At 42.4% G+C, this 21,011-nt stretch overlaps 1 protein-coding gene across 1 annotated transcript in view; it reads right to left on the reverse strand.

Annotated features, from left to right (window-relative positions):
• The window catches only part of LOC114691982 (ADP-ribosylation factor-like protein 8B), a 42,167-nt gene extending 22,460 nt beyond the window's left edge, over positions 1–19,707 (reverse strand). The window contains exon 1 of the mRNA XM_028867581.2: positions 19,391–19,707. Within this exon, the coding sequence (XP_028723414.1) occupies positions 19,391–19,687 (297 nt within the window). The 5' untranslated portion in view covers positions 19,688–19,707. The remainder of the gene's footprint in view (positions 1–19,390) is intronic.
• Positions 19,708–21,011: the final 1,304 nt, after the last annotated feature.

Genomic DNA, 21,011 nt, shown 5'->3' on the forward strand with positions numbered 1-21,011 from the left:
TACTAAGAGAAGTGAGGAAAATTCCCCAGTGTGAGAGGACTTCCATGGGAGGACACCCATGTTGAGTTTCCCTCTCTTCTCATCATCTGGCCTCTAGAACAGACTGAGTTGAGGGAAAATACAGTAAAGTAGAGACTAAAGCTAAAACTACAACCCGATGATCTGCAAACAGGGACAGGGTGGGGTGGGGCAGACCCCAGACCTCCACAGTTTTTCCCCAAGCAGTGACACACAGATGCTACCCTAAACATGGCTCTAAGAAGTGAAGTGTCCATCCAGCAAAGCAGCACTTGGGTTCCCATGTGACTCCCAGAGTGGAGTAAGGACAGAAATGATCCAACCAGCACAATGCAGTCTTTGAAATCTGAACTAACATTATCAAGACAGATCACAGAAGGCACATCTTCTTGGCCTGAATTCTCAGACAAGTCCCTTTTAAAGCAAAGTCAAACAACAAACCACTCTTCTTCCTAAGATTTTGTTTTTAGTTTTGTCTTTTGAGACAGGGTCTGTATATGGTAGTCACGGATAGCCTGGTACTGGCCTTAAATTTCTGGTGACCCTCCTGACTCAGCCTTTAGAATATTGGATTATGAGGATGTTTGGCCATGCCTGGCTTTCTCCACAAGGTTTAAACAAAATCTGGAGTCTCATAATAATTTATATACATAAAGTCTCACCAACATGACTGCCTAAACATGAAGAACAACATGCTGAAGAACAACAGCCAAAATACCAAAGTGGATGGGGAAAGCTCACAAGGTCTCAACACTATACAAAGAACTGCTGTGGAATGACATTCTTTATGCTGTGAATGTGTGTTGCTCTGGTTGGTTGATAGATACAAAGCTGACTGGCCAGTAGCCAGGCAGGAAGTATAGGCAGGATAAGCAGACAAGAAGAATTCTGGGAAGAGGAAGGCTAAGTCAGGAGATCCCAGGGAGCAACATGTAATGGCACACAAGTAAAGCCACAGAAAATGTGGCAACATACAGATTAACAGAAATGGGCTGAGTTTAAGTGTAAGAGCTAGTCAGTGGTACGCCTGAGCTAATGACCACGCAGCTTTAGTTAATATAAGCCTTTGTGTGTTTACTTAAGTCTGAGTGGCTGCCGACCGGACAGGACACAGGAAAACTTTAGCTACAAAGAACAACAGGCAACTAAGAGTGGGAGAAATAGTCTTCCCCAGGAACAGCACATCAACTGGTTATTCAATACCAAATAGTCAGTTCTGAAAATACATATACAAGTAACATTATACAAACTAAGCAGGCTATATTTAGGAAGATATATGTATATACATTTATGCATGTAACAATTAATGACAAAAGAGGCCATGAATTTGAAAGAGAGCAAGAAGGGGTACATGGGAAGGTTTGGAGAGAGTAAGAGGAAGGGAGAAGTTTTATAATTATCTTATAAATATATGTAATAATATTATATCCTCAAAAAAATGTTCAAAAAAGTGAATGAGATCCAATGGATGTGTGACACACTACCAAGCTGACCAACACAAATATGGAAATTCCAGATAACTCTAAGCAGTGTGAACACAAAGAAACCTACACCAAGATATATACCATCAAACCATCTAAAGACAAGGACACAGAATCCTGAAGGCAGCAAAAGGGAAGTAATCCATCCCAGATTAGGATTAGCGTATTTTTTTTGTCATACTTTAGAGGTTCACTCAGGGGTGAAGTCCAGAGACAGAACGCCTTCTTAGCATGCACTTAATACCCAATACCAAAGGAGTACATGCGAGGCCAGAAGGACTGTTACTCAAAGTGCTAACGGTAGGCCGCAGATGTGGTTCTCTGGCAGACTTACCTAACCTCAAGAAGCCCCTGGATCTGATACCTAGCACCAGAAATAAAAATAAAAATGCAAATGGCATATGAACAGAATAGAGAGCTGTCCACATGATCATGGTGCTTGACAGTCAGGCATGGTGATGGATGCCTATAATCCCAGCACTTAAGAAACAGAAGGAACCTAAGAGTTGTAGGCCAGTGGATGGCATTAGATGTCTTCCTCAATCATTCTCCATCTTATTATTTTTTTTTTTGAGGCAGGGTCTCTCACTGGAGCTAGATACCTGGCTTGACTGGTTGGCAGCCCAGCAAGCTCCAGGGATCCTCCTCTCCATCTCTCCATATGCTTCACATCTGAACTCAGGCTTATGTGGCAAAGTACTTTACTGTACAGAAGCCATCTTAGCCCTCATCCTGAACTGTAAAATGCCCAAGTACAGTAGGAATCAATGGGTTAACAGTAACCTGGGAGACCCGTTTGTGGGTGACTTCCCCATGTTTCTCACATTTGCTTAATTGCAGACCTAAATAGCCACTAATGGGTGTCGCAATTTCAAGCAGCAGAGTTTATTTCCCTGGAAACAGGATGAGACCAATTTGATGTTAAATGTTTTACCTTGAAATGCAAGCTGAACTCTGCCAATTTATTTTTTTTCTCCTTTCTGTTTTTTTGAGACCAGGTTTCATGTAGTTTAGGCCTTGAACTCCTGGTTCTTCTGCTCAACTTCCATGGTACTGGGACTATGGGTGTGCACCACCATGCATCATTTAGTGAAATTGAGGGTTTTAAATTTATTGTTATTATTGGGGGGACATACATGCCCCAGTGCACAAATGGAGGTAAGAGGATAGCTTTGAGGAGTGGGTTCTCTTCCATTGTATGTTGGTTGTGGGATTAAACTCGGAAGTTTGTCCGCTGAATTATCTCACCAGTACTAACGATACTATTTTGAAAATACTGAACACATTCTAATTCCCCAAAAGTACTTTAAACTGCAAACCTTTCAGTTATTGTCTTAATTACTTTTCTATTGCTGTGACAAAACACCATGACCTAAAGCAACTTATAAAAGAAAGCATTTAATTTGGAGCTCATGGCTAGAGGGTGAGTCTATGACCATTACGGTGAGGAGCATGGCTACAGGTAGGTTGCCATAGCTCAGAGCTTACATCTGATCACTCTGATCCATAAGCTCAAGGCAGAGAGAGAGCTAACTGGGAATGGCATGGGCTCTTGAAACCTCGAAGCCATCTCCAGTGACACACCTCCTCCAATAAGACTACATCTCCAAATCCTTCCCAAATAGTTCCACCAACTGGAACTAAGCATTCAAATAGATGAGCCTATAGGGGGTACTCTTATTCAAACCACCACAGCTATGTTTGTTTAAGGCATCAGTAGGACATTTCCATACTCACAATCAGTCTCTCTCTCTCTCAAGGGCACAGAAACCACCACAGATGACACAGGTTCTCTTTCAATAGCTTCTCTTCACTCTATCTCTGGGTGTTCCTCAAGAAACAGTAAGTTGCCGGGCGGTGGTGGCGCACGCCTTTAATCCCAGCACTCGGGAGGCAGAGGCAGGAGGATCTCTGTGAGTTCGAGGCCAGCCTGGGCTACCAAGTGAGTTCCAGGAAAAAGGCGCAAAGCTACACAGAGAAACCCTGTCTCGAAAAACCAAAAAAAAAAAAAAAAAAAAAAAAGAAACAGTAAGTACTAGCTGCCAGTCCAATCAGCGTTGTTTTACAGTGAAACTCTGCTCTTAAATGAAATACTGAGTCATAGCATGTGGCACAGATTCCAAAGAGGAGTGCTTTCTAGATACTAGCATCATTATTTATTCAGTAGCTGTCTATAACCCATTTACTATCATCAAGAGTATAGGGTGGCAAGAAACAGAAGTTCGGGAAGATGTTGTAGTAACAAGAAAGTTCTTAGGGACACATGATTTCTTTATCAAGAATGCATCATTGTTCAAGTTAAGTGTGATAGCACATACCTACAGTCTCAGCACTCAGGAAGAGGAGCCAGGAAGATCACCAGTTTATGGCCAGCCTGTGCTACAAGATAAAATCTTGTCTCCAAAAAAATAAATACTTGGGCAGTGGTGGCACACACCTTTAGTCCTAGCACTTGGGAGACAGAAACAGATGGATCTCTGTGAGTTCAAGGCCAGCTTGGTCTACAGAGGGAGTTCCAAGACAGCCAGGGCTACACAGAGAATCCCTGCCTCAAAAATACATACATATATATGTGTGTGTGTGTGTGTGTGTGTGTGTGTGTGTGTGTGTGTGTGTGTGTAGGTAGGGGGGTAGGTAGGTAGGCAGGCAGGCAGACGGATGGACAGACGGGCAGGCAGAAGGAAGGAAGGAAGGAAGAAAAGAAGGAAGGGAGGAAGGGAAGGAGGGAGGGAAGGAGGGAGGGAAGGGAGGGAGGGAGGGAGGGAGGGAGGGAGGGAGGGAGGGAAGGAAGGAGGGAGCATCATTATAATTAGCCAAATACTTATTGTTGATGGATACTATTCATAAAAATAGTAATGATGGTGGGCTGTGGATGCAGCTCAGGGGTAGCATGCTTGCTTAGTATGCATGAGGCCCTGAGTTCAATCCCCAGTAGCACATGTTAATAATAGTAACCTCAATAATAGTAATAGTAATGATAATGCCAGTATATCATTCATTTCATTGACCTCATTTTACAGAAAAGGAAATTTGATATCAAGGTCACAAATACAACCATTAAGTGCAAATCTCAATTTTAGAAACCTTAAAGTTATGCTACACTTAAGTATAATGCCTTAAACACTTCAAGGTTATTTGTTCCCATGCAAAGAAGAGTCATGTCAGTGTTAGCTTACTGGAGTAGTGACGGTCATCACCATGACAAAATGACAAAAGCCTGACAAGAAGCAACTTAGGAGAGATGAGCAGAGTTTTATTGGCTCGTGGTTTGAAGACAGGGTGATGGAGGTAGGTGACAGCTGGCATAGTGGCAGAAGCCAATTGTAAGGGCCAAAGCCTGCCCACATCTGGACAAATCAGGAAGCAGAAATGGCTTGCCCCACCAGTGATCCTCTTCCTCCAGTGAGGCCCCATCTCCTAAAAGTTTCACAACTTCAACCCACAGTGCCACCAGCTGGGGACCAAGTATTCAAATACATGAGCCCAGGAAGCCATTGCACATTTAAAACACACTATTACAGAACAATAACAAAGTGTACTCGGTAGCCATTTGAGAAGTTGTAAAGGGGATGAAGCTGCTGGCATTCTACATTCAACATTGACAAAGAGCATCAACTTAAAGCCACTGCAACTTCATCTACAAAGCCTGAGCTAGTAATGATAACCAAATTTGTCAACAAGAAAACAAACCAGAGAGATGAGCAAATTGTTCAGCAGAAGGGCCTAACACATATATAGTGAGTTATGGCAAAGGAACATCACTTTAGTGTAGTGGGTAGCCATTCCAGCTTTGATCTGGAAGCTCCAATCCCCATTGAGGCTTCAGTAACTGTCACTCCTACAAGGCAGGGCCAAGAGAAGACCCTGAAGACCTGAGATCCGGGTGCACCGCCTCTCTTGGTTCCCGGACCCTGGACACTGGATGCTGGAAGTAGACAGAGCAGAGTTCTCCAGAAAACACCGCTAGACTGTGCTACGTCTTTCCCAGACCCTGCGACCTACCTATCCCTTCATTTGTAAGTTACACCACTAAATAAACCTCCCTTTTAACTACGTGGAGTGGCCTTAATAATTTCACCAATACTTTAGTTTTTCTCTCTGACAATGACCAAAAAAAAAACTTTCAACAAGAATCAGAAACTAGTGCCAGGCATGGTAGATCATGTAATCCTTGCTCTTGGGAGGCAGAAGCAAAAGGATAATGCTGTGACAAATGAGGCCTGCCAGAGCTACGTAACAAGTTCCAGGCTAGCTTGGGCTATATAGTGAGAAGCTGCCTCAAAAAGGTACCCAAAAATAAAAATAAATATTTACATATTACCCTATACTGCTTCACTGTATTAAGTCAGTAATTACAATGTACCTACAGAGTCATGCCCAGTGTTATATTCAAGGGCATACATACCAAGAGAGTATAAGGTGCAAGCAGAGACAGGTGTGCAGGTAATTACCACAAATAACTCCAATTTTGAACAAGTAACATAAAAACAAAGCAAGGCATAATTATCTTTGCCTATATGAAGAGTTGAGGCAAGGCTTCACAGATCTAGGACCTGGGTGTGTAAGCAATGTTATCTACGAGAAAAGGAGCAAAAACAGACCAAAGTACTGAAGGCAAAGAAAATAATAGGCTAGAGAGATGGCACAGTGGTTAAGAATACCAGCTGCTCCTCCAGAGGACCTAGGCTTAATCCCTAGCATCCACATGGGAGATCACAACCATCTATAACTCCAGTCCCAGGTGACTCAATGCCCTCTTCAGACCTCCATGAATGCCAGGTATGCACATGGTGCCCAGACATACATGTACACAAAGCCCCATACACATAAAGTAAATAAACACAATGAAAATAAGCAAATAGAGCCGGGCAGTGGTGGCACATGCCTTTAATCCCAGCACTTGGGAGGCAGAGGCAGGCGGATCTCTGAGTTCGAGATCTGGTCTACAGAGTGAGTTCCAGAAAAGGCGCAAAGCTACACAGAGAAACCCTGTCTCGGAAAAAAAAAAAAAAACAACAACAAGAAAATAAACAAATAAATAACAACCCAACAGGAAAGAAAATGGCTCAGTACGTTGGTGTCTTGTTCTGTCAGGACCACAGTCACACTTACAAAGATCTACTGTCTTTCTCCCTACATACATCTTGATAATTTTCACCTGCAAATCTTAGACATTCTTCCAAAGCTTGCCAAAAGAAATATCCAAATCTGCAAGTGTTCCTAGGAAGGCTAACATAGTCAAGAGCCAATAACAGTGGCCTCGTATGTAACAAGAAAACTAAAGTAAGCATACAACACTGCAATTTGATAGGACCTTGTCTCACAAAGCAAACAAATAAAAAACTGCTTCAGACTGGCATCAAACTCACAATCCTCTTGTCTTAGCTTCCCAGCTGCTGGCATTGAAGACACATGTGACAGTTTAGGGAGCAGTCATTGATGAAGCTACTCTCAGTTCTCTTCTCACATGGTGAAGATGGTCATCACATATTTCTTGTTCAACATGGGGTTGGAAATACAGGTGTCCTGTCCCTTGCCCTACTGTTTACAAGAGGTGGGATTATAAAAAGTCAACTAACCTTACTACTGTTCAGTTTTGATGTTTACTGAGACTCAAGAATGATATGATATGAATCGTTACCTTAGAACTCATAGGCTCAGAACAAAAATTAAACCACTAAGGGTTCCACTGTTATATGCTGGCTAGGAAACATCAGTGTCTTTTGAGGAAACAGTGTCTTTTGAGGTTTGCAGCTTTATGGCACAAGATGGAAAGGAGACAAAGCCCATAGAAAGGAAAGACCTGGCCCCACAATGGTCCCTCCCTCCAGAATGCAAGAGCTCTGGACAGGGTATGCCTAGATGGGACTTTCAAGTAAGACTATAATGTCGCTTTCTATTTGTATGCACAGTCATTTTTCAAACTTGCAACCCTACTGCCTCAGCTTCTGGAGGAGCTATTTATTAGCATGCACTGCCAAGCCTGCTTAAATGCACTCTACTCATATTCAATCTAGTTAAAAACGAAAATGAGGCTGAGAATTTAGCTCAATGGAAGAGTACTTGCCTAGCACACACAAGGTCCTGAGTTTGCTCTCCACGTTTGTAAGGAGGTGGAAGATTACTGGTTAATCTAGGGCTAAAGATCTTTTCATCTGTCTGTCTCAGTGATTAAATTCTAACACAGTCAAAAATTTCCCGAGAACTAAGCAAAAGAGGCTTCCTAAACAAAAGCTATCAATCCTTAAAATATAATCGAGTGAAATTTGGACAGGAACTGAGCTTAAACACTAACCACCAACCCTTAAGAAGTGACCATTTATTGAATATGCACTAACTAGCATAGTGCTAAGCAGTTGCTCATTTAATCCTCATGACTATGAAACAGTTTAAAGACCATCTCACTTCACAGAGGAAGGAAAAGAAAAGTCAAGAGATATACTTCCTCGGATGAGATCTGGCCACAGTAATATTCAGATCCCAAACTACTGGCTCCAGACCCGTTTTCATGCTTTCCCCCATTCTTTTTGTTTTCTAAGGCACTGTGTGGTGGTTCAAAAGAAAATGGTAGGAGGTCTGTCCTTGTTGAAGGAAGTGTGTCACTGTAGAGGCAGGCTTTGAGGCCTCATATATGCTCAAGATACCGTCCAGTGTCTCAGACCAGTTCCTGTTGCCTGCAAGATGTCAGACTATCAGCTTCTTCTCCAGCACCATATCTGCCTCCACGCCACCATATCCCACCATGATGATAATGGACTGAACCTCTGAAAACAGAAGCCACCCCAATTAAATGTTTTCCCTTTAAAAGAGTAGCTGTGGTCACAGTGTCTCTTCACAGCAATAGAAATCCTAAGACACATGGTTTCATTTGGTAGCCCTGGCTGGCCTAGAACCCACTACACAGACCCAGAACTCACAGAAATCTGCCTACCTCTGCCTAGGAGCACTGGGATTAAAGGTGTAAGCAGTATACCAGACATAAATAAAACTCGTACTTCTTAACAATTTTATACGTTGAGTACTGGAATACTAATGTAAGTTCATAAATACAGTTTTTGCTTAATTTTATATTTTGGATACTACTGGTTTACTGGGTGGGGAACATGGCTTAGCACCGAGTATGTACCATATTAGCACTGTTCTGGGCACTTAGAGTAGTGTCAGTAAAAGAAAGTCCTCGCTCTTGAGGTGAGCAGATTACAGTAGTGTAGTAATAGACTGTATGGTTAATCTTGTCAGCTTGACTAGACTGAGAAGTACCTAGAAGATCAGTAAAGCACACCTCTTGGGATACACACAGCTATGATGGCTATGTTCAGGTTCATTTTGTTTAGTTCAGGTTTTTGTTGTTGTTTTGTTTTGTTTTTTATTACAAACCGTTTGGTCTATGGCTTAGGCTCATTATTACCTAGCTCTTACAACTTAACTCAATCCATTCCTATTAATCTTTGTATTGCCACATGGCTTCATGCCATTACCTGTTCTCTCACATCCTGCTTCTCCTGGTAGCGTCTCAGAGCATCTCCTTTGACTCCACCTTTCTTCTCTCTGTGGTGATATATTGTGCACCCAATAAAGCTTGCCAAATGATCAGAGGACAGAGCCAGCTACTAAATTAGACATAGAAGTCAGGTAGTGGTGGCACACACTTTTATTCCTAGCACTAGGGAGGCAGAGATCCATTTGGATCTCTATGAGTTCAAGGCCACACTGAGAACAGAGCCAGGCGGGGGTACACACCTTTAATCCCAACACTTGAGATCTCAGCGCCTTTGCTACCAAGTATTTGGGAAGCAAACACGCCTTTAATCCCAGCACTAGGAAGTAAGATCCAGAAAGGTATGTAAGGCTTGAGTAAACAGGAGGTCTCGCTCTTGAGGCTGAGGATTTCATAGAGGTAAGAATGTGGCTGGCTTGAACTGTTTCTCTGATCTTTCAGCTTTCACCCCAATATCTGGCTCCGGGTTTTTGTTTTTGTTTTTTTTATTAATAAGAACTTTTTAGATTCGTGTTATATCTCTCTATCTTTCTTGAATTTCCTACCTGGCTCCATCCTGCCCTGCCATAGTTCAGGTTTTTTAAGATGGGGGATTCATTCTATAACCCAGACTAACCTAGAACTAGGTAGCTGAGGCCAGCCTGTAACTCCTTCCTCAGCCTCCTGAATGCTGGACTTCAAGCATGAGCCACCACACTGAGAGACTACTCCCCTGGATGAATTCATAGTATGACAGTATTATGAAAAGCAGGTCAAAAGTAGGAGGGAGCACCTGGTTGGAGGAAAGTCATGACAGGCGAGTCCTCAAGGGATATATATATAGTATCCCTGACCCCCTTCTGTTTCATCTTTCTGCTTCCAATGCCAAGAAGTTAGTAATAGGGCAGGTGAGATGGCTTAGTGGATAAAAAGCATTACCACCAAGCTTGACAAGTTGAGTTTGACGGACCCAAGTATGTATGTATGCATGTATGTATGTGTATATATACAAGAGGTGAGATTACAAACAAGTCAGCTAACCTTACTACTGTCCAGTTTTGATTTATATCTATATATATATACATATATATACATATTTATATTGTTTTTCTAATGTTAATTCTGTTATGGATTTTTTGGGGAATCAGTGGTAGATAAATGAAAAAATATATTGGTGGAAGAACACAAGCATCATGCACACACACAATATGTACATAAACAAATGTGATTTTTTAAGTTAGTAATAGGCTAAGCCACATAGTCTTGCCACTTTGATGTTCTGACGAAGAGCATGGGGACGAGTGAACACTGACTGAAGCCCCTGAAGTCATAAGCCAGATTAAAGAACTATTCCTGTAAGATGAGGTATTGCAGCCACAGTGACACAGGAGTAACTAAAATAGACTCTTCCCACGTGCCCACTGCTCAAAGGGTTTTAGACACACTAACTCTGACACTCTGGAGGAAGCAGGTACTCAGGGGTGTGCTGGTTAGTTTTTGCCAACAACACAAACAGGGAACCTCGACTGAGGAATCATCCCCATCAGGATGGCCTATGGGTATGACTAAGGCACTTTCTTATTTTTATAAATTTTATTATTTAAAAAATTGCAAATAAACAAAAGCATCACACACCAAAATTAACCAGACCCCAAGTCTATACAACCTAATAAACTTATATACAATTAGAATTGGCATTCAAAACAGACGCTATGAAGCTTTACATTAAATTTTACACTTTCAGTATAGAATATTTTTTCATTTACCTACCAGCAACTCCCCCAAAAAATCCACAACAGAATTAACACTAGAAAATAATTAGCTATATAGATATGTATTTTTTAACTTGTATCCATTGTTTCATTCAGTCCTTCCTCATCCCCTTATACTTGGCTTTTCTTCCTGTTATTCTGTACCTACATGTATACCCACTGTGGGTGATGTCACCCCTGGGCAGGTGCTCCTGGCTATAAGAAAGCAAGCTGAGCAAACTAGGGGAAACAACCTGTAAGTCACATTCTTCCACAGCTTCTGCTTCAGTTCCCGCCCTGACTCCCTTAGTGACTGACGAACCGTTACCTCAAAGTGTAAGAGTAAATAAACCCTTCCTTCCCCCATGTTGCTTTTGGTCATGGTGCTTATCACAGCAATAGAAAGCAAACAAGCACAAGAGGACAAACTGCTTGGAAACAATAGCACAGCAGAAATCAAGACTTCTAGGGAGTGTAGCTGGCTCTCAGTTCTTAACCTCTATCCTTCTAAAGGCCTACAGTCACTTAAACATAGTTCAAATGAACTCAACCACATCAAACTCATATGCTAATAAATTTAGCCTCAAAAGATATTCTCATAGTAACACTATTTTTGTGCATGCTAAATTAACATTACTATTACTAAGTAAATTGGTACAAAAGTATTTTTAGCATCATTCTGCAAACACGTGATTTCCTTTCTAACCCAGTTTAGAAGAGTCAATTTCTGAGCAAAAATGTTACTGCTTAGATACCTGGAACCCACAATTATTTTGCCAGTATTATTCTAGAAATATATTTATAGGCACATTGTTTCACAGTACTGGGGACTGAAACAGTCTGTATAGCCAGCATGTCAAGCTCTATCAATGAGCTACGTCCCTTGGTGATTGCTAAGTAACCCCTAAAGCTCTATTAATTTTTACGACTTAAAGTTTTTTTTCCAGATATACGAATATCATTCAAGGGCTGCAAAATGGCTCAGCAGGTAAAAGTATTTGCCACTAAACCTAAAGACCAGTCTGACCCCCAGGATGCACAAGGTCAAAGGAGAAGATCACTAGCTCCCACAGGCTGTCCTTTGACCTCCACACATGCACACAATATATACAGAGAAGAAATAATATAATAACAAAAAGTAAAATCATACTGGTGTATTAAACTAGATAAACTATGAAAATGGATTCAACTACAAGAGCCAGTATCTAATTTAAAAAACAGAGTAACATATACATACATATATATGTATACACACACACACACACACACACACACACACACACACACCACCTCGGAACATAAGGCTTGTGGTTTGGACTCTGAAGCCACTAATTGTCACCTCTTAGAAAAATTAAATGCCTCATTTTTTTTTTAATCTGGAACAGTAGGCAAATAGGTTAATATTTTCCTCCAGTTTTTCTTAAATGTGACCTTCAAGGATATAAATTAACTTACAATTACAAACGATGTGCAAGCAATTTCTTAACCACATTGAGAGCATTGTGGAAGTCAGAGGACACCTTGCAGGTTTGTTCTCTCTCCACCATGTGAGTCCTGAAGACTGAATGCAGGTAGGTTCAGCTTAGCAGCAAGCACCTTGGCCTGCTGAGCCATCTCAACAGCCCCAAGTTACAATTTAAAAAATAAAAATCATGTGCTATAGCGTCAAAAGACAATATAACTAGAAAATTTCCTTGAACTCTGAGTCAGAAAAAAAAATGATTGTAAGGAAGAAGGCAGAGGCAAGCAGCATCCCACTACTACAACAGGACAAAGTTAAATAAGGATGCATGAAAACACCAGAAACCTGGAACATGTGATACACAAGGGACTGTACAGCAAACCATGAGAAAGCTAAGAGTACGGGCTGTACTTACACAGACTGCCTGTAAGATTCAAATAAAAGATGAAGAAAAAAGCTGCCTCGAGTCCCAGTGCTGGCAGCTACTGACACATAAAAGGTACTCCTTAAAAGGTGCTCAGCACAGAACACTAAGAAATGGTAAAGCAGTTTTTAAATGCTGCCAGTGCAAGAGCTGTTTGCCTTACACACAACACAGCAAAGGAGGCAGTGTTCTGCTGATGTCCATCTCTATCTAGAGGTGCATCTACTCAGAAGAGCTCAGCATTAGCACACACTTTCTAGAATGTAATTTGGCCACACAATGGAAGTGTGTTCAAATCTTCTGATCCAGTGCCAACTAGGGAACTCATCCTTTAGAAATGCAGGTCAGATCGAGGTAAAATAGCAAAACCCTAGAAACCATGCATGTCCAGTGATGAGGAGATGATCAAATATAGAAACTGTGAAGCCTTAAAAAGTTTAGCTACAGTGGGCTACTCTGCTACATTCTGGCCCTGCACTCCTCCTGTACAGGAGAATCACTTCCTATCACTGCTGTGCCTTTCCCTGATGGTGGGCCTCCTGCAAGCCCTGAAGTGTGCCCAATGCAATCTTATCAACAGTGCAGGTGTTTGTGAAAGCATCTACAGGTACACAGGGCCATGAGTGGTACTTGTGGGCAGTCACTGGAGGTGGTGAGGTAGGCAGTGGCCTCCAGGATATGAGAGATGCTACTCCTTGTCCTCCTGCAGCAAATGCAAAAGTGGGTTTTACATGCTAAAAATGTCAAATTATTCTGTAACAAACTAGCCTTTTCTTGCCTGGTTCTAGTGAATGCTGGTGATGGACCCTGTAGCCCTGGAGCATTTCAGCAACAGTCAATGATAGGACCATATCTCAAGCCCTATAGCCTGCTTTAAAAATTCTTTTAATTTAATTCTGTTCACGTATATACACCTGTGTGTGGGTATGTACCATAAGAGTCAAAGTGCCCCAGGAGGCAAGAGGCATCAGATTAAACTAGAGTTACAAGCAGCTGTGAACTGCCTGATGCTGAGAACTGAACTTGGGTCTTCTGCAAGAGCAGTACACTCTCTTAACATTTGAGTCATCTCTTCATTCCCTATAGCTTGATTTTTATATATCATACTTATCTTTACTACTGAAAAAAAAAGTTTAAATACAGAAAAATATCAGCATCATTATTAAAATAACAGTACAGTTTTTAAACAGTTTTTAAGAGGTTATCACAATAAAACTTTGTCTACTGAGAGATGAGGGAGCAAGTGCCAGTGTCCCTTGTGGAATTCAAAGGGAAACTTAAGACTGGGTCTCTCCTTCTACTATATGGGTCCCAGGGATGGAACTCAAGTTTGATGGCTGAGCAATCTTGCCTACCCACTACAAAATTTCTTAAAAGGGATTTGGACACACATTTGAAAAATATAAGACAGAAATGCTTTGAAACACTGCCTTAAGTTTATCTCAGATAATGGAAATACAAGTGGTTTCTTTTGTATCACCTCTACACTGCCCTTCAAATTCCAAGTGGCCTATATTAACCTCAAGAAACAAGGCTGCAGAGATGGTGTGGTGGCTAAGAGTATTTGGCATGTAATCATGAGGACCAGAGTTCAGATCCTAGCACCCCAGTAACAAGCCCAGTGCCCAACTCACTAGCAAACACATATGTGCATATAATCAAACACAGAGACATACACATGAATAAATAAATTTTCCTTTAAAAAAAAGATCACGGAAGCTCTCTAGGACTTCCAAAACTAAAATTTATATAATATATAGGCACAGTTCACTCTGCCTCTGTGTTCAGTGACAATCTGTGAGAAACTTGGGGAGTTCATTAACTGGTGAAACAGACTCTAAATACAGTCATCTAAAATGTATTTTTAATGAGAACACGGGGTTTTCAAGATTCTTAGATAACAAAGAACAATAATGAGAGAATGGACAGGGGTAAAGAACCCTGAAGAGCTCCTCCATGGCAGCATGCCCCAGGCTCCTTAATTATGAACCTAAGACATACTCACAGAAGACTAGCCACTTACAGTGGAGTTTTAGATCTGTTAAACATCTAAACTTAAGCCACAGCACATTTTTTAACTGGTTTTATCATTATTATGCCAAATTAATGAAATAAGCCATGTTACAAAACTCAAGGTTAAAACCAAGTATGAATATATATATTCGTACCCCAAGACTCAGAAAGCAGAAGAGTTATTACAAGTTTGAGGCCAGCCTGGGCTATGAGGGGAGTCAAGGTCAGCATGGATACAGTGTCACCTTGTCTATAAATAAAAACTCGAAATTATTTCTGCTTTTAAATGTTAAAGGTAGCTCAATGGCAATGTGTATTATTAACTAGCTAGGTATAAATATCCATGATTTTCCACAGCCCCTACCTTCCATAAATAAACATTTTCTCCTAATTTATGTCACTATAAGATGACTAGATTGGGGGTTAGGGATATAGTTGATTGATGAGTATATCTAGCACTGTACAAACCCCTGGGTTTAATCCCTAGTAACACTACATAAACAATAAATGAAATCAGCACAGGCAATCAAAATATTCCTATACTTTATATATAGGGAAAGATTTTTTTAATTATGTGTGTAAGTGTATGTCTGTGTGCCAATGTCACAGTCACACATAACTCAATTAACCACAATTTGCAGAAGTATACACAAATTTTTATGACACTATCCACTTTTAAAATATATAATGTTTTGTGAGTCAGTGTTCTCAGAGGCCAGAAGTGGGAAATGGGTCCCCTGGAGATGGATTTATAGGCAGTTGTGAAGTCCCTGATATGGGCACTGGGACTGTATTCAAGTCCTCTGGAAGAGCAGCAATGGCTTAGACATCTTTCCAGTCCCAAAAAAAAAGTTGTGGGGTTTGTTTTGTTTGTTTTTGTTTTGTTTTGTTTGTTTTGTTTTGTTGTTTTGTTTTGAGGCAGGGTTTCTCTATGTAACAGTCCTGGCTGCCCTGGAATTCACTCTGCAGACCAGGCTGGCCTTGAACTCAGAGATCCACCTGCCTCAGCCTCCTGAGTGCTGGGATTAACGGCCTGCCCCACCACCACCCTTAGAAAAGATTAGTAAAGGATCAAGATCTCCCAGTTCTCCACTCCATGGTCCTAATCTAAGGCAGATTTAAAGAGGAGATGAGAAAAGTAGAAAATACATTGGCCTGAGCCCTGATTCTATGTCAGTTACCTGTCAGCTTTTTCATTGGAACCCTTGACCTATGTGGCTTTCCTAGCCACACTGGAAAAACAGGGGTAAAATCAGACAACTTAAAGTTTCTACAAACTCTCAGACAACTAAGGAAGACATAGTGTTACAGGCCTGTAGTACTAGTACACCAGAGGCTGAAGGAGAAGGATCCCCAGTTTGAGGCCAGCCTGAGCCTCAACCAAAGCCTATCTCAAAACAAAACACTCAAATCTCAAAACTAGATTTAGGCTTCCTTAATCTTGCCAAGTGTCTTTTCTTAATTCTCAGCAGTAATAAATTTATCCATGGATTAACTTTTTCAATTAATCATAATTTGTAGAAGTATAAACCAATTTTTTTAATAAACTACCCATTTTTTAAATACATAATACTTACAAAAGTCTACCCTATAATATTTTGGCAAATTCAATTACATATTTCTTAGTACCTATGCTATGACCCATCTAAGTGTCCCAGTAAATGATTTCTCAACAATGCCTTACATTACACATATAGGACATATGACTGATTATGTAATAACTACACCACTGTTAACACAGTAATTGGACATTATTTCATCTCTAACACATACCAGAAAATTAAAGTCTGGGCTGTTTCTTTCAATAACATCTAAAACAAATGAGAATATGCTGTACCTTATCTCGTGTCTCTTAATAAGATTTAAAAGCAGGAGAGAAACTGAGTATCTCTGTTCTTGAACAGTCCAACTTTTTGGGATTGGACTAAGACCTGCATGCAAGAAACTCAGCTTCACAATCTTTGTAAACTAGGTGACATTAATTAAATCATCCTCAAATTCTTAGATGTACTGAAATTTAAATTAGATGTTTACAATCCCACCACCTGGGAGAGTTGAGCAGGAGGGCCATCAAGTGTTCAAGCCCAGTCTGGACTACTTAAGAGTGAGTTCAGGGACAGCCTAGGCCACAAAGTGCAACCCTGCCTCAAAAGAACCAAGAACAGATGAAAGAGAAACACAAGTTAAGCTAGTGTCTGGAGTCTGCCTCCCTTCTCAGCATTTTAAATCCCATCACCAATTTACAGTCTAAATTTTTTTCTTCTTTTCCTAAATTATTTTTGTTCTGGGAGGGGGGCCAGCAGGGGGAGTTCTTACTGTGTAGCCCTGGCTGGTCTGGTTACCTGTTATGTAGACATAGGCCAAGCTGGCCCTCAAAGTTGTAGCAATCATCCTACCTCAGCCTCTTAAGTGCTGGAATTACAAGCATCACCATGCTTCTAGAACATTAGCATTTTAATTGACAGATCATAATTATATTTGTATACATATTTGTATACACACACACACATAATGTAAGACATTATGCAATGTTTAATATATAGAGAGAATTTGGAATGATTAAGTTAAACACAGCCTCTCTTTTTTGTGGAAATTTTTTAAGAGGCTATCTATACCATAATTCAAAAATAATACTCTAATATTGATTAATAACAGAAGGTCACTAAATTCAATAGCAGCCATTTGACAACTGTTAAAAGAATCCAATGGAAAAGGAGGGTTGGCATCACGTGCTTCATTCCACAGGCCATAAATCTGTAACTGAAGACCACACTGGTCTGCGAATCAAAGGAAATGAGTCTTGCTGAGTCCTTTCTCAAGGTATTTCCTTCTGTCTGCATGAGATAGTACAGCCACTGCAAATATTAACAAGCCACTATTTCCCTACGCCTCCTAGTTAGCCCTTAGAACAGTTAGGTTAAGAAATATATTGCTATCTGCATTTAATAGATAAGATAACTGCAGTCAACTTGAAGAGGACCCAAGGCTGCTAAGTGGCAGAACCAGATTTCAAACCAAGGGCTTGGTGGCATTAAAGTTCAGACTGGTTATATTAAGCTACACTGTCTAGTGATGATATAAGCAGTATGTCTCTTGACTTCTACTCACTGGTGCAGGTTCTTGCATTAACTACTCCTCCACAGCAAATACAACTGACCATACTGACACACCCACATGCACCCAACTCAGTCTTGTCTAAGAGACAGGATTTCCAAGGAAACTTTTTTTTTTTTTTTTTGGTTTTTGAGACAGGGTTTCTCTGTGTAGCTTTGCACCTTTCCTCGAACTCGCTTTGGAGACCAGGCTGGCCTCGAACTCACAGAGATCCGCCTGCCTCTGCCTCCCGAGTGCTGGAATTAAAGGCATGCGCCACCACCGCCCGGCGAAACTCCAATTCTTATCACGGGCAAATTAACAGAAAATGATCACCTTGAAGGCAATAGAGAAGTTCTAATATAAAAGACAGCCCTAGAGTCTGTTCTGCCTTATTCTCTTGGTATTAGACACAGTATTCTCTTGGTATTAGACACCTACCTATGGTGTGTGTGTGGGGGGGGGAGACACATAAAGAAGGAGCCAAACATGAAGCAGACAAGTTTTATTTATACTTATATTCAGCCTTTTTCAAAAGAAGTTTGGGTTTCTGCTTCTCTCTTTCTCCAGATCCTGTTCATGCCTGTTGCTCTATTGCTACACAAACTGAGTCACAAGTTGCCTAGTTTCTCCCATGGCACTATGTGTGAATTATTCCTGTAGCCAAACCAGTCCGACAGCTCAGCTGTCTCCTATGAGAGGACGGCAACAATCCTCTCGAAGGCATGAGAACTGTCGCCACTTCTCTTGAAAACAATTGTAAAGCTCAGCCCTGTAAGTACGGCCCTAAGACTGCGCAGTGACTCCTTGGCTCTAAATACAAATAAGAAATCATTCACGCCCATTCCTTTCCCAACCAATCAAAAGAGGAAAACTCAGCCACCACTCTCCCCCCTGAATTAACCACCGCATTATATTTAAGTTCTCAAGGCAATTTCCCTCAGTCTGCCGAAGTCCCAATCCAAACCAATTCCTTCTCGAGGAGGGAGGGAAAAAAATCTCTCTCAAGAGCAAACCCTGCAGCACAGTTAACTTTATGATGAGTGCAGTTCCATCTATCAACTCGCTTAACACCATCAGCTCTGGGAAAACAGAAACTCGCCTCGCCCTTACCCCCCTTGCCTTAATAAATACTAGGAACTGAATAGTCTCTCCAACAGCTTCCACCAGTGAGCTGGGCCATCGGCTCGATTTTTCGACTCTCCATGGACAAGTGACAAAAGGCTGGAGGCGCCAAGGCTCCCCCCCGGCATTCCACAGGGGCGCCCACACGGGTCGCCTGCTTTCACAATGGGGCTCCTTCGTCCCAAGTGGAGACTTCAGAGCAGCTCCCCCCGCCCCCCCCCCCGCAGACGTTCTGGATGGAGAAGGCCGGACCAGCCTGTCCGGGTGAGCAAGTGACAGGTTGGAGTTAACCCTTCAGCCTCCACGGCCCCAAAGGCCTCAACTGTGACAGGCTCGGGTTAACCCTTTCCAAGCCGCGCGTTAAAGCCACAGCCCCCACCAAAACGCAGCGTGGCATTGCCCCTCGGGCTGCTGACCCGCCAAGCTACGACCGCCGAGGCCCACAGGGGCAGGGTCGCACGGCCCGGCCCGGGCCGGCCCGGCCCAAGCCTCGGGGGAGTGACAAGCCCGGGAGGGCGGCCGGGACGCCCGCAGACGACTGCTCACCGCGATGACATTGACGAAGGTGGTCTTGCCCGAGTACTGCAGCCCCACGAGCGTCAGTTCCATCTCCTCCTTCCAGAAGAGCGAGCGGAACCAGTCCAGCAGGCGGGAGATGAGCGCCAGCATGGCGGCGGCCGGCAGCGAGCGGGCACGGGTGCGGACGACGGCGGACACTGCTTCCCACGAGCGGCTCTCGGCCCCGAACCCGCCAACGGCTCCTCGGCGGGTCCCCCCGGCGCGACTCGGGCAGACACAGGCGGGCGGCTGCGACGGCCAGAGCCAGGAAGCCCAGCGGGTCATATGACTCGCCCTACCCACCCCCCACGCCTGGCCCAGCGCGGCCTCGGAAGCGCACGGCAAGAGCGGCGCGGCCCGCTGGATCCCGAGCGCCCGCCGCCGACAGCTCCCCCTGGTGTTGCGGCCCCGCGGCACAGCCTTCGGTCGCTTTGGTGTCGATTCATTTTGTAGTGTGCCTTTTTCTCTTCCGTTGTGGATTCATTCACCTTTTTTTTTTTTTTTCTCTCTCTCTCTCTCCCACCTGATTGGTCTCCTCAGCGAGACGCATGCCGTCAATTTCAGTATTAGGGAGGTGAAGTCAGGAGGATCAGGAGTTCAACAAGCAAAAAAATGTGGGGATTACAGGGGTGACGGATTACAGGGTAAAAGTGCCTGCTGCTCTTTCAGAGGGCCTGAGTTCAGGACCCAGCACCCACATCTGACGCCCTCAACAGCCTGTCACTTGAGCTTTAGGGGATCCTGAGCCAGGGCTTTCTGACCTTGTGGGCTCCTGCATGCACACACACAACACAGAGACACATAATGATAAATCAAAAAAAAAAAAAAAAAAAAAAAAGTTGGTTCTCATTAGGTTGTTGATTGGATTTTTCTATAATTGTTCATTGACAATGTACTCTGAAGGAAAATGTTAATATTCTGAGGAATTAAATACAGAATCTTTAAAAAAAAAATCAGAATTTGAGTTGGCGATGTAGGCCACTTGGTAGTAGAGTGCTTGCCTGGCATGTATGAAACACTGGGTCCCTTCCCTGGGCTGAATAAAGTGTGTATAGTGGCACACATCTATCATCCCAGAACTTGAGAGGTAAAGCCAAAGGGATCCGAAGTACAAGGTTATCCTAGATTGCATACTGAGTTTGAGGCCAGCCTAGGATACATGAAACCTAGTCTAAAATGTGTGTGTGTGTGTGTGTGTGTGTGTGTGTGTGTGTGTGTGTGTGTGTGTGAAGAAAAATGCAGGAATTATGAATTGGGGACAGGGAGTCCCTGAGCTGTGAGTCTAGATCAGTGATAAAATTCTTTTCCAACATGTGCAAAACATAGATAGGACTCATTTCTAATACAACAAAACAACAGTAACAGCAAAATCACTGCCCTCCTGGGGCTTGCAGTCCTGTGGGGGGAACATGTACAGTTAACAAAAGAGAAAATACCATGTGATGCTTCACATTGTAAAGAAAACTGATGAGGAACAGAGAAGAAACTGGAGCCGACTCACTTGCCTTTAAAGTCAGGTGACCCTGAGTGGAACGGCTTGAGGGAAGTGAGAAAGAGAACCAGGCTGACCTTTGGTGGAAGCACATTCCAGGAAAAGAAAAAGAACAAA

This window comes from Peromyscus leucopus, chromosome X (genome assembly GCF_004664715.2).
Source record: "Peromyscus leucopus breed LL Stock chromosome X, UCI_PerLeu_2.1, whole genome shotgun sequence".
In the NCBI taxonomy this organism is placed as follows: domain Eukaryota; kingdom Metazoa; phylum Chordata; class Mammalia; order Rodentia; family Cricetidae; genus Peromyscus; species Peromyscus leucopus.